At 36.6% G+C, this 12,464-nt stretch overlaps 3 protein-coding genes across 4 annotated transcripts in view; 2 read left to right on the top strand and 1 right to left on the bottom strand.

Moving 5' to 3' along the window:
- Positions 1-39: 39 nt before the first annotated feature.
- Positions 40-2,164, top strand: LOC124409223 (D-aspartate oxidase). The gene is made up of 6 exons (XM_046887107.1): positions 40-452; positions 673-796; positions 888-1,033; positions 1,117-1,273; positions 1,359-1,637; positions 1,984-2,164. Exons 1-6 carry the CDS (start codon positions 265-267, stop codon positions 2,092-2,094), a joined length of 1,005 nt encoding a protein of 334 aa, XP_046743063.1. The 5' UTR covers positions 40-264; the 3' UTR covers positions 2,095-2,164.
- Positions 2,152-5,480, bottom strand: LOC124408511 (histone acetyltransferase KAT8-like). Its single transcript, XM_046885905.1, has 7 exons — positions 5,167-5,480; positions 4,645-4,904; positions 4,463-4,553; positions 4,163-4,290; positions 3,626-3,856; positions 3,295-3,539; positions 2,152-3,191 (listed from the first exon to the last, which is right to left on the bottom strand). The coding sequence occupies exons 1-7, from the start codon at positions 5,351-5,353 to the stop codon at positions 2,972-2,974; spliced, it is 1,362 nt and encodes a 453-aa protein (XP_046741861.1). The 5' UTR covers positions 5,354-5,480; the 3' UTR covers positions 2,152-2,971.
- Positions 5,481-5,890: 410 nt separating this feature from the next.
- The window catches only part of LOC124406332, a 52,486-nt gene continuing 45,912 nt past the window's right edge, over positions 5,891-12,464 (top strand). The window contains exons 1-2 of one of the 2 annotated variants that reach the window (XM_046881731.1): positions 5,891-6,320; positions 7,540-7,597. The gene's annotated coding sequence lies outside the window, so the exon portion shown is untranslated. The remainder of the gene's footprint in view (positions 6,321-7,539; positions 7,598-12,464) is intronic. The other variant, XM_046881722.1, reaches the window with a different exon arrangement.

Genomic DNA, 12,464 nt, shown 5'->3' with positions numbered 1-12,464 from the left:
CTAACGATAATGGTTTAATTCCATTCGGAAGGCGGTCAGTGAGCGTTGAAATGCCCGCTCTTTAGTTTAACTGTGTCAACCGCATCGTATCGTTACTCTTGCTAACGTGAAAACTTGTAATTCGTACCGTTGGCTTCAGTGCAATATAGACGAAGTCAAGCTATTAATAGTTATAATACGAACATCGACACTTATCCGTCCTTTGACGAATTATGTTTATTTAAGAAGTCGGTAAATTACTTCGACATTGTTGATTGAGTGATAATGAAAATCGCGGTAATTGGAGGTGGTATCGTCGGTTTGACAACTTCCCTTGAACTGAGACAATCAGAATTTCGAAACTCCGACATCACTATCTTTGCTTCCAGTTTCAACGATACTACAAGCCACGTAGCTGCCGGATTATTTCGCGTTGGTAACGCATTTTCTGGACCCACCGAAAATGTAACCAGGTTGTTATCCACGCGAGTATTGATTACCTGAAAATACTTGTTTATTGTATAAATTACTTATGTGTTACGCAATACAAGATTCGTAATCATCAACGTCTGCGATAATAAAAGCGATGCGAGAAACTTAGAGTTCCAAAATTAAATATGTTTCAAAAATTTAAAATCTTCTGATCGGTTACCGAGTCAATATTCCACGTTTCTTAGAATTTGAATCTTTTAGAAAATGGGTTAAGGATGCGTACGAATATTACGATAATATTCGTAAAAGCTCCGAAGCAGCTATTGCCGGTGTTACCGAAGTTTCTGGGTACATCTTTGCCAAAAGCAATCCAAATTTAGTCGAGGTAATATGTTACAAATAAATAAATTTGTACAATTTTTAAGCGGTGTGCTTTGCAATATACTTTATTATTTTCGTCTTACATACGGGAATAGAACCGTTGGTTACATGGCTTGGTTCCTGTGTACCGAAAGGCAAAGCCAGATGAATTTGAATTGGTTGGCGGTGAATGGAATTACGGAACATTCTTTACTACATTGCTTACCGAATGTACGCTGCACCTACCGTGGACAACGTTGAAGTTAGTAGTAAAAAGCGACCCCGTAATTTATTACGTCAAATAAGATAAGCCGTTTTTAAATCTAATAAGCTGTTGATATTCAGGCTACAAGAAACCGGTGTAAAGCTGATCGAGAAAAAAATTAATAGCATCAAAGAATTATCACCCAGCTTCGATTTGGTAATTAATTGCACAGGTATGGGTGCCCGGTATTTGTGTAACGACCGACGTCTAGTCCCTATCCGGGGACAGGTGGCAAAGGTATAAAAGGGGGAAAAAATTACAATCTATAACGGTAATGATCTTTCGCTCTTCCGATCAAATTATCGAAAAAAATGAACTCTAGGTAAGAGCGCCTTGGATTAAAACATCTTTCTACGGCGAATTGGACACGTATATTATTCCGGGATTCAATGGAATTTGCACTCTTGGTGGTGTGCGAAGCTTTGAATCCGAGAGCAGCGTCATTTGTCCACATGAATATGCAGCGATTCGCGAAAGGTGCAACAAGTTGGTTCCCTCGCTTGCAAAAGGGGAAACCATCAGACATTTGACTGGAATTAGACCGCACCGAGAAACCGTGCGCGTGGAACCAGAACAAAGTCCGAGTTACGGGAAAACCAAAGTTGGTACCAAGTAACAAACGTATTTCTTTTTGAAGTAACGAAACCATCGATAAATTCGGCAATTAAGGAATTGGGATCCGACATATTAAGTGACTCGAATCTGCTGCAGATAACACGTAGAAAATCATTAAATTTTTTTTTTTTTTTTTTTGGTGCGGCTTAATTTACACACCAAACCAAAAACCTAATAGCTGGCATGAAGTATTCGATCTATGCTTCGGTGTTTTCATATTACATGTGCCGAATTTCTGATTTTGGAAGCCATATATCGTTGAGTCGCGCACTTATCTTGGATCCCAATTACGAGTTGTAAAATTATTAAATATTTCAATATAAACTGTTCAGGTGGTTCATAACTATGGTCATGGCGGGTATGGTGTGTGCACTGCACCGGGTACAGCTAAATATGCTGTTCATTGGGCAAAGGAGCTTCAAATATCTACGTCGAAGCTCTAAATTGTATGCTTCAATAAATAACACTGAGCATGATTCGACGAAGTAAAATTAGTATCAGTTTATTATCAATTTTAATAATAATTGTTCTACAAAAAATATATAAGAATCACACAATACTATGTGGCTTTTTCGAATGTAATTCTCAACCCTAACTCTAAAGTGTGTACTAAGTATGTTTAACAATAATAAGCGTATACGATGGGAAATTGTTTTTCCTTGATGTCTATGATCTAAATACAAAAACTAGGTACAACTTAAAATTATACACAGAGAATTTATGGGTCAAATGTAACATTACAACGATACAGGAAGTAAATTTTCCTTACATGAAGGTTTGGACATTTTTCCATTAGGATGCGTAAATTTCTTCACGTAATCTGCACCTTACTACAATTTTTCAATGCACAGTATCGAAGTTTTCAAACAAAAAAACTACAGGCATCAAATATTTAGGAAATTCTTTACGTACAGCGATAACACTAATACAATGAAATCCCACAAAATGGATCCTAATGTATTCGTACATATAGTAAATTACATGTTACCCTTTTTACTCTCGTACATTCGTCATTCACACTCTCTCAACGCGTCAATATGTAATTTAGAGGTAGCAATTTGAACTATCCTGCCGATTTTCAGTGATCTGACTCAACTCCACAAAGTCGACGTAATTCCGTAGCAAACTAATGAACACATCACTGATACATTTAAAAAAATGTAATGATCGTTGATACACATAAATTTTGTTTGTTAATACATTACAGATGATACATTGAATCATCATTAATGGCTGTAACTTTCACATGATACGGAAAAAAATAATTTATGTACCACAATGATAGTGCTATTTTGAACCGTAGTTATTCGTCAACTACATTCATTTCTTTCCTGGTTTTACATTTTTACGTGGTGGTGCTCCCCATCGTAGAGAGCTCGAGTCAACCGTTAAACGAGGTCGCTTAAACTGGCTGCTTTTGATATGTTCTTCAACCAATTTCGGAGTCACGCAAATTACATGCTGTCCTTTCCAGTACTTGACCATATTCATGCTTTGGAGAGTTGAGATGATGTCAGTCTGTGAGATACTGGTCATTTGACTGCAACAATATTATGTATTTCATTCACTATTAATTGTACTTCTTTCTCCAGGATCAAGTAAATTAATATAAACTTATCAAATATAGAATGTAAATTTTATACCTCAGATCTTTAATGCTGAGCGTCCCTCTAAAATCTCTTAATATCTCCAGGAGAATCCAACTCCAGTAGCTTCTGTACGAAAGCTTTCCTAAATCACTAAGAGGCTTTTCAGGGCTCCCAACAGTTTGCTCAATCCTGCTCAATTCGTAACTGAATGCGATGAGCAGCTTCCCATATCCTTGTCGTTGAAACGGGGGCAGAGTTAGAATGCAAGCAACGTTATTTCCATCTGGTGATTCCTTTTCCTGAATGTAAGTTTTTGTTTTATTGTATGAGAAGTGAAGCTGACTTCACTGTAGTAAAAAAAATTATTTTCTTTGAGAATTAATACCTTCGAAAAGTAGCCAACTAAATGAGCTCCATGTTTATCCACTTCGCAGAGAATATAGAATAAAAAAGGCTCGACATCGAAATAGAGCGTTTTATGATCAAGAAATAATTTGGCCAACAGACAGAGATTCTGGCAGTATATTTTGTGCTCTCTTCCATCAACCTCCCAGATACTCAGAGTCCCTTTGCGATAGATTTCTTTGCCGACAGGCTGTCTGTGAGTACATTCGCTCTGAAAATCAATCAACACTTAAATACGGACACTTTCTACGCAAGGTCAAAGATGGTCATATTAACGCAACAAAGTATATTTTTAAAAGTGTTTGGTAAATTTAGAATCTTGCAGTTTGTAAGAGAGTTGTGAAATTAGTATGTTTCGTGTTACTTAAGCCTGTATGGTTGACAGCTGATTGTATTTTCTAAAGAGTTCTAAACTGGTAATAGGACCATTTTTTGAAAAGCACTTTCTCACATTTTACAAGCTTTCACGTTCTGTGCATACATTTTCAATGAATTTCAACTAAATTAGATTCATTACCATATGGTATCTGTAAGTTTTCTCGAGCCTCATATATTTCAGACAGTATTCACATATCCATAGCTTTGGCTGTTTGCCATACTCTTCGGGGTATGGGCTGAAGTACCACGTGTCTATTTCATATCGTCCTGAAAAAATAAGTTTCAGCGTATCAAATGAGGTAAGGCACCAAAACAAATCCATTGAAGTACTTTAAAAACATCAGCTAAGGACATTTTATGAAACAATAAGTTTTCTATTGTATTACGAATAATTTACAAAAGTTTACAAATATTATATAAAGTAATATTTACAGCTCACCTATTTGTATCCTGTCAATATATTTCACTTTGGTTATGGCCTCATGTTCTTTCTCCAAGGCAGCAGTAGTTGGATCCATTTCTGCGTAGGTCTATTATATACACGGGCATTACAGAGCCGATAATATCTTCCACTAAATAGTTCATTCTGTGCTAAATAATTAAATGAACAGCTATACCCACTTTCTGTATATGATTTATTTCGTCGTGTCGCCTCTTCTGATTTCGCGTTATTTTTCTGTCAGATGAATCGGCTAACAAATCACTCGCTGGATTCCTGTCGCTATTCTTCCAGCTCTGATCGCTCATATCAAATCTGCTAGACATTATCCTGTCTCTAGGCACCCACTCGTCCAGTCTCCTATTATATCCTTCATAGTGAACATAGTATTCATAGTGGCCTTCCCCTTCATTATATCTCGTCTGAATGATTTCCGCCGGATCTGTAATCGCCGTTATTGTGTTGAATGAAACGTGACGATAGTAGCTTTTGTTTACCAATGTAAGTAAACACAATTTGAATGCCGAAAAGTGAAATTCAATTTTTCGCAACTGCAGCTAGAGCAAAATATGCCAAAAGTTCGGGACACGCGTAAAGGCATATTGTTCGATATGTGCTAGTTGTATGCCTGGCGTCTGGAGCATGGTCCGAAGACGCTTTATCGTCTTCCTCTTATAACCTACTTCACAGTCCGAAGTACTCACGCCATGAATCATCCGATCTACGGACCAAGTAGTGTTCCCCGATGTCCAAGGGTTGTTCCTCGAGACTATCCGCGTCATCGCCAGATCCTTTGCCACCGTTCGTTGAATTGTTCTCACGATTTTCCGGCTTTACCCCCGATTCTTTCGCGCTCGAACTATCTTTACCCTTGTGGTCAGTGTCCGCCATTTTAACAACAATTCACGATTTCATCAGTAGAACAAGAGTCCTGGAGCTGGCGCCACCCACATTACCAGTGCCACTAGTGCCATCGAAATTAGAGATGGAAAGACGGACAAAAACCATATATATTTTCCGTATCCTAGTACTAGCGCAATCTGCCGCCAAATAGATTTTTACAATATTTAGGATTAATTTTCAATAAAAATTACGAATTGTTACAGTAGCAGTTGACGTTTGAGAATTAACAAATGACAAAAATCAGCAAACTTAAAACGCCAGTGTCATTCGCTAATCATTAATTTTCAATCGTAAATGCGCGCTTCATTATCCGCACTGCCTTCTTGATGGTAAGTAAGAGTCGGTTACCGTGGTTACCGACGTTACCGACACGACATCAGGACCAATGTTAGTTCCGACAACTCACTTCACGCCAGAGTGCGCTAGTTTCGGGTAAAAAACGGCTCTCCGTAGCAGAATCGAATACATAGTTCAAAATTCGGCCGCTGGTGCCCCACGGAAACGAACGACAGTCGTATATCTTCAGTCAACGTTGCCGGTTGCCGAGAAGTTGATCGACGTCACGACGCATGTTCCGTCCTTGTTCCGTACTATTGAATATTCGAATGACATAGAGACAGGTGGTGGTGATGTAGTTGAGTAGGCAGTGAGTAAAGAACCAAAGAACGTCGAGAAGCGCAGGTGTGGTTTAGTAGTGTACGGAATTCTGTGAAATAGATGCACCGCGACGCATACCTAAACGTATTATCTGTCGTTCGGTTATCAGCGACGACGCGTGAGACGGTTTTTTCTATCACAATTCACGATTGAATACTAAACCCTTATAAATCCCAAAGTGACATGTGCGCGTGCTGGTTCATACGCCGTTGTGTTTAGGTGTCATTGCAGTCAAGTTTTATAATGTATACCGCCGATTCTATTGATTTTTACAAGATATTTAGCTGCGTAAGAAAAGGTGAGTCTTCCCCCCTCCCCGTTCCCTCCTTAACCCTTTTCGATTTTTTTTCACGCTACAACTTGTGCGTGCGTATAATGCACCGCACCTGCAATAATCTTACAAGAGTCAACGCCGTTTATATTCACGTGCGTTAAATTGTGATCGTCATGCATGAACTTCGCACGCGATGCATCTCGGTCTTACGTATATAGACGTTCTTTTGTTCGAATCGGTTGTCTTCTTTTACCCTTTATTCGTACCTACCTTCACGTAGGTATATTATTGCAACTATTTTCGTTATTCGAAAACGAGAAAGGATGATAATACCACGTCGTAATGCTATGCGTACGGCACGTTGAAACGAAAATTCTCATTCTTCTCGCGGATGGAGTTCAGGGCCGAGATCGATCGTCGAATGGAATCTTGTACGGTTTTTTTTTTTTTTTTTCTCTCTCTCTCTCTCTCTCTCATTTGATATTCGGGACAAAAAACGTTTCAATTGTAATGACAATCACACGCGTTCCCAACGATTGTGAATGTAACTACTAACGTACATGCATACGTATATAAATATACCTATAAAATTACGCGTTGCCATCTTCCGAAACCAATAATCCAATAATCCAATAATTCTTACATGCCCCCCTTCACGCGTACGTGGAGCTTTTTATACAGTCAATAAAGTATAATCCAATTACTAATATAGGTATAGAGACTACGCGAGGTCACCAAATATCTGTGACGAAATTTACCAAACACGTTTATCATTTATATAATTACTTTGCAGTATCGCATCTACGGCTGATTTACTTTTATAATGATTATAATATACCGTATGAGTGAGCTCGCACGTTTGTTTATAACCAAATCGAGTTGCAAAAATACTTTTTTTTTCAAACGATTGTTTGATATTCTAACGAGTAAATACCACAAGGTCCGGAATTTTTCGAACGTCTTTAATTTTGCAATAAAATTCTATAGATTGTCAATTTTCATTGAGAATTCAACGTTTTTACTTCAAATTTGATATTACAATCTTGAGTAAAGAAGAAGCGACAAATTTTTCGGGATCGGAAGTTCGCGATCATAATAATAATAATAATAATAATAATAATGTACGTACAGTATGGATCAATGATAAATAAAAAGGAGAAAAGGGGGTTGGAAATATTATCGGGAAGAAAGAAGAAGAAGAAAAAAAAAAAAAAAAGAAAAATGGTTGAATTTATTTTTACAGCTTATTTAAGAAATCATCCGGATTCGTCTGGTTGTTCGCCGGGAGGATTTTTATTTTTGTGAGTAAATATGTATGTGCCTAAATGGTGAAATTCACGTTGAAACACGTGTATTAACAATCGGAGGTGGAAGGGATAAATGCAATCTGTATCTCGTATGATATAATAATGTCGCGTTAGTTGTTTTTTTCTTTTTTTTCCCCATTATCGAAGCTTTTGGTACTAGGTTTATAATAGCAATAATAATAACAATAATAATGCGGATGTGGTGCATGCGCGATGATTTTCTGGGTTGCAGTATGTAGGTACGAAATTGTACATACATATGTACAGTACTAGCACAAAACAATACTGACAATATACATATACATGTATATATATATATGTATGTATATATATATTAGACTGTATCAAAAAAAATGAATATTTTTTTTCTGAAAAATATACTGAAAATATTGTTCAGGATACCGAAAAAAGGCGCCTGTTAAAATGGGAGCTCTCAATTTTAATACTAAGAAGTGCCTCATCGCGATTTTCTACTTTCCATAAGAATAACATGGCAAAAATGGTTCTTGCTCCTTGCGATTTTTATAACTAGATAACGACGCGTCGTACGGAAAATTCAAAAACACGTTTTTGTAGGAAATGAAACGTTCTACGAAAAAGGTCTCTTGTCATTTTACGATAAATCTACTCCTTCAAAAGTTATTTGAGGTCCTTTGTTGATGTTTGACCTCAAATAACTTTTGAAAGAACAGATTTATCGTAAAATGACAAGAGACCTTTTTCGTAGAACGTTTCATTTCCTACAAAAACGTGTTTTTGAATTTTCCGTACGACGCGTCGTTATCTAGTTATAAAAATCGCAAGAAGCAAGAACTATTTTTGCCATGTTATTCTTATGGAAAGTAGAAAATCGCGATGAGGCACTTCTTAGTATTAAAATTAAGAGCTCCCATTTTAACAGGCGCCTTTTTTCGCTATCCTGAACAATATTTTCAGTATATTTTTCAAAAAAAAAAAAACAGTCAATTTTTTTGTATACCATTCTTATTATCATTATTACACTCTCTGGATATATCTAATCTAATATTATAATCGACCGTAACGACTAGCCGTATATTGTTTCTATGCTGAAACTGTTTTTAGAATTCACGACTTTCATCTTCCTTGGGCAAATGTATGTACCTAATACGGGATTTTCATAAATTGGCACTTTATCATAGATTGCGGACAGGCTGGTGTATACCTATGTATTGTATACTGCAATGCAGAAGTTACTAAAAACGCTTATCATCTTGAAGACGATTTCCGTTTTACATATATGTAACGTGACTATGCGAAATACTTCTTTTTTACAAGTATATTTTTATATATATATATATATGTGTGTAGGAGAAAAATTGAAACTAAGGCCAAAGACGAATAAAAATCAAGTTATTATTAATACCAAGTATGTCATATTAGATTGGATTTTTCATGGACCTTAGTGATTATTGTTATTATATTATCTATCGCGTGAATGATTATCGCACCTCGGGCGTATCGAATCGATATTACTGCATCGGTTTATTGTGTCATTGACTCCAGCTCAATATTCTAGCTGTTATAATATATCCACGTTTCATGGACGTGATCGAAATACTTTTCATGAAATAATATATATACACAAATTTCGATCATGCAATATATATATACACACACTATATATTGTATACTGTCAAATATCGATCTATAGATAAATTAAAGTGAGGATATTCAACTATGTATACACCTATATACATACCTTATCGCATGTGTACAATATATGTATTGTAAGAGATCTTCTTCTCTGCACCATTGCTGAGATCTGCGGAAAATAGCGGCTAATACTTATCCTTGACTCGAGAGTTCAACTTCCGCATTGCTTATGTACCTTCCTTGCTATGTACCTATATTGTAACATCTATGCTGTTACGAGCATTTGCCTGTCTACATGTATAGGTATACGTACCTGTTTATATTATGTCGAGGTATATAGTCACACTCACGTTTGTTTAAATCATTAGCTGTAGCCTGATCGTGGTATGCGGAGATCATAACTCTAGGCTCAAGAAAAATTATGTCATTATAGGTATTAGGTGTATGTGTAGATAATTATGACAATTTTTGTCACCACAGCGTTGCATTCGAGCGTTGATGGACAGTCTATACTTTTCTATGTCCTGTTAAAAATCGATAATCGATTGTCGTCCATCAGATTTCTACTGAATTGTTTTTATAGCGAAGTTTCAAACTACTTTTTTGGTAATATGTTTCTATCGCCCACAGCAGCTGCTGCGCTAACGTGTCTCATTTCTTTCCAAAGAACAAAATAAAGACATTAAAAAAAAATGAGTGTTCACTCGAAAATTGAAAAACTATATATAATATATATATATATATATATAATTCGTATGTAGACACGAACTACGTAGGATTTGTAAAACACTTGATATTATGCGTTTTACATATGAGAATTGAAAGGAGGACGCTATCGTCATGTAATCAGTCTTTTATAATGCTCATAATAACCGACGATTTACACTCCGTCGGTAAAGACTGACTAATATAGTATGGAATTGGAATAGATTAGAATTCTTACGTCGTTCGCGGTTTTCCTTCATTCACTTCTTTTTTCCTTACTTATTAATTATTTTCAACCTTTACATTTATTATTCTCCAAACTTTTGTCTCCTCATCTTCTTTTTCTTCGCTGTGTATTTTATCTATTACATATCATTTAATAACGAATTCGTTTGTATCGAATCTCATGCAACTTACAGAAGAATAAATTACACGACACAAAATACTCGGTTTGTTATATACGAATTAATTAATGGATGTAAATTGTACAAATTGTAAACCTCACTCTCACCACACGCGTTGTTAGTCGTTTCCTCCGAAACAACAACACCTGCAGCTAATTATTCACATGTATTATCATGATAAATGAGTATTGTTATTGCATGCGTAACTCGTCCTATATATATATATGAACATTGTTTCGTGCATGCGGATGGTCACTCACGATCATCGTCATCGTCACAATCTCCTCGTGATAGTAATTCTCTCGCCCCTCACAACTCTCTCCTCGTCTCCTCTAACCGATGTTCCGTTTTTCAAATTTCCGTTTACTCACTTGCAGATGCGGTCTCACATCACGATTCATGTAACATAACGGGTATAATGTATGTATAAGAATAATTTCATATCTATCTACGTCGTGTTTAAATCTCTTCTCATCGCCGCAGGGATCGAAGCGATTAGACAAACGGTGTATCCACTTAAACATTTAAGAATATATTTATTGAGAAAAGATTATACATTTACTGTTAACAAACGTCTACATATTCGGATATACATATATAGCGATAGGTAAGTAAACATTTCGTTATTGTTATCAAATTTTAGTTAACTATTAACAAATTACTATCAATCATTATTATTTGGCTTGATTAAAATTTGATAATAAACTTTGTTAACGGTATAATATAAAAATTTTTCTCAGTCTGTATAATTTCGTGGACAAAAATATACGTCGGTAGTAAAAGAGTTAAAAAAAAAAAAAAAAAAAAAAAAAAAAAAAAGGAAGGAAAAATGAAAACGAAGTAAGGAAAAAAGAATGAAAACTATCCGATCGGTGATCGTTAGACGTAGCGGTTAACCGCGAAAGCTACAGAGTGGATTAAAGGTCGAGAGTTCGCGTTGTTACACGCTACCAGCCGTAGTAGGAGTTAAAAAATGAGCCATAGTTATACCGTTAGAAGACAATACGCTGCACGCCGTTTATACAACGGCCATGATGATGGTAAAAAGCACATTGCATCCTCTTCTTCTCTTCTCTTCTTCTTCTGCTGCTCTTCGACGCTGCTACGATAGTCATAGTCGTATGTACCTAAGTAAGCAGCATGAGCCTATGTACCCACGGATTTATTTTCGGCATTCCGACTCCCATAAGAATATATTTTACACCGTCAGTGTTGCTGCTGCTGCTGCTGCTGCTGCTGATCTGTGTCATCCTTTTTCTCCTTTCACATTTTACGTGTATGATCCGGGGATGATGTTGTTGTACGAAGAAGAACCGAAAGTATCCATCGTCGTCGTGGAATCGTGGTCAAATCGCTGATAATTAGTCAGTCACTTCTCTCACATTCCTTGACCAATTCATTATACTTCAACCTTTTTAGTCACAGAAGTGATCGGCACTATAGCTTCACCCTGTTTTTATCTTTTCTGGTTAACTTTCAAACTTATTTCTTATTGGATAGTGATTGAAAGGGTTAATAATTAATAATTCGCTACATATTTTCAAAATCCAATCAACCCTTTTTCATTCTAATCTGCATACCCTCGCTAAAGTCTGAGACCTGGTCAATGTCCAGCACCCGACGGTTTTAGCGAATACAAAGTCGATGTTACGGTTCAGGGAACTGGAATGCAGGAATGATCAGACCTGCTTGATGCAACTTCTGTATTTATTCGGATGCTAACTTATTATATCTCTTTACTATCATCCTCGTATACGCTCGTCTCTCTGATGCACGTATCGCGCACATGCCGGACGGTGTCGTCTCTGAATGTCTGCAGTAAACCTGATTCGGGACTCCTCGACGCCGCCTCCATGGATCCCATTAAGATGCAGCGGTGCCCAAATTCAACGCTTTCGGGGCGATGTTATACCCGTTAGCGAAAACTTAATATCTCATACACGTATCTTATGCTAAGGAAAGTCGAGATCATTCTCAGGATTATCTCTCGATTTTCAATTTTAGCGTTCGATCGCGTGTCGAAAGGCAGTTGGCCGGTTTTGGTACCCTTGCGAATGCCTACGATGTAACTTGTACTAAATTGCAGGTAGTTTTTATTTTTAAAAATTTTTTTTTATTGTATTCTATGTTTAACTTAT

Source organism: Diprion similis, chromosome 1, assembly GCF_021155765.1.
Source record: "Diprion similis isolate iyDipSimi1 chromosome 1, iyDipSimi1.1, whole genome shotgun sequence".
In the NCBI taxonomy this organism is placed as follows: domain Eukaryota; kingdom Metazoa; phylum Arthropoda; class Insecta; order Hymenoptera; family Diprionidae; genus Diprion; species Diprion similis.
This window is presented reverse-complemented; position numbering and strand designations above follow the sequence as displayed.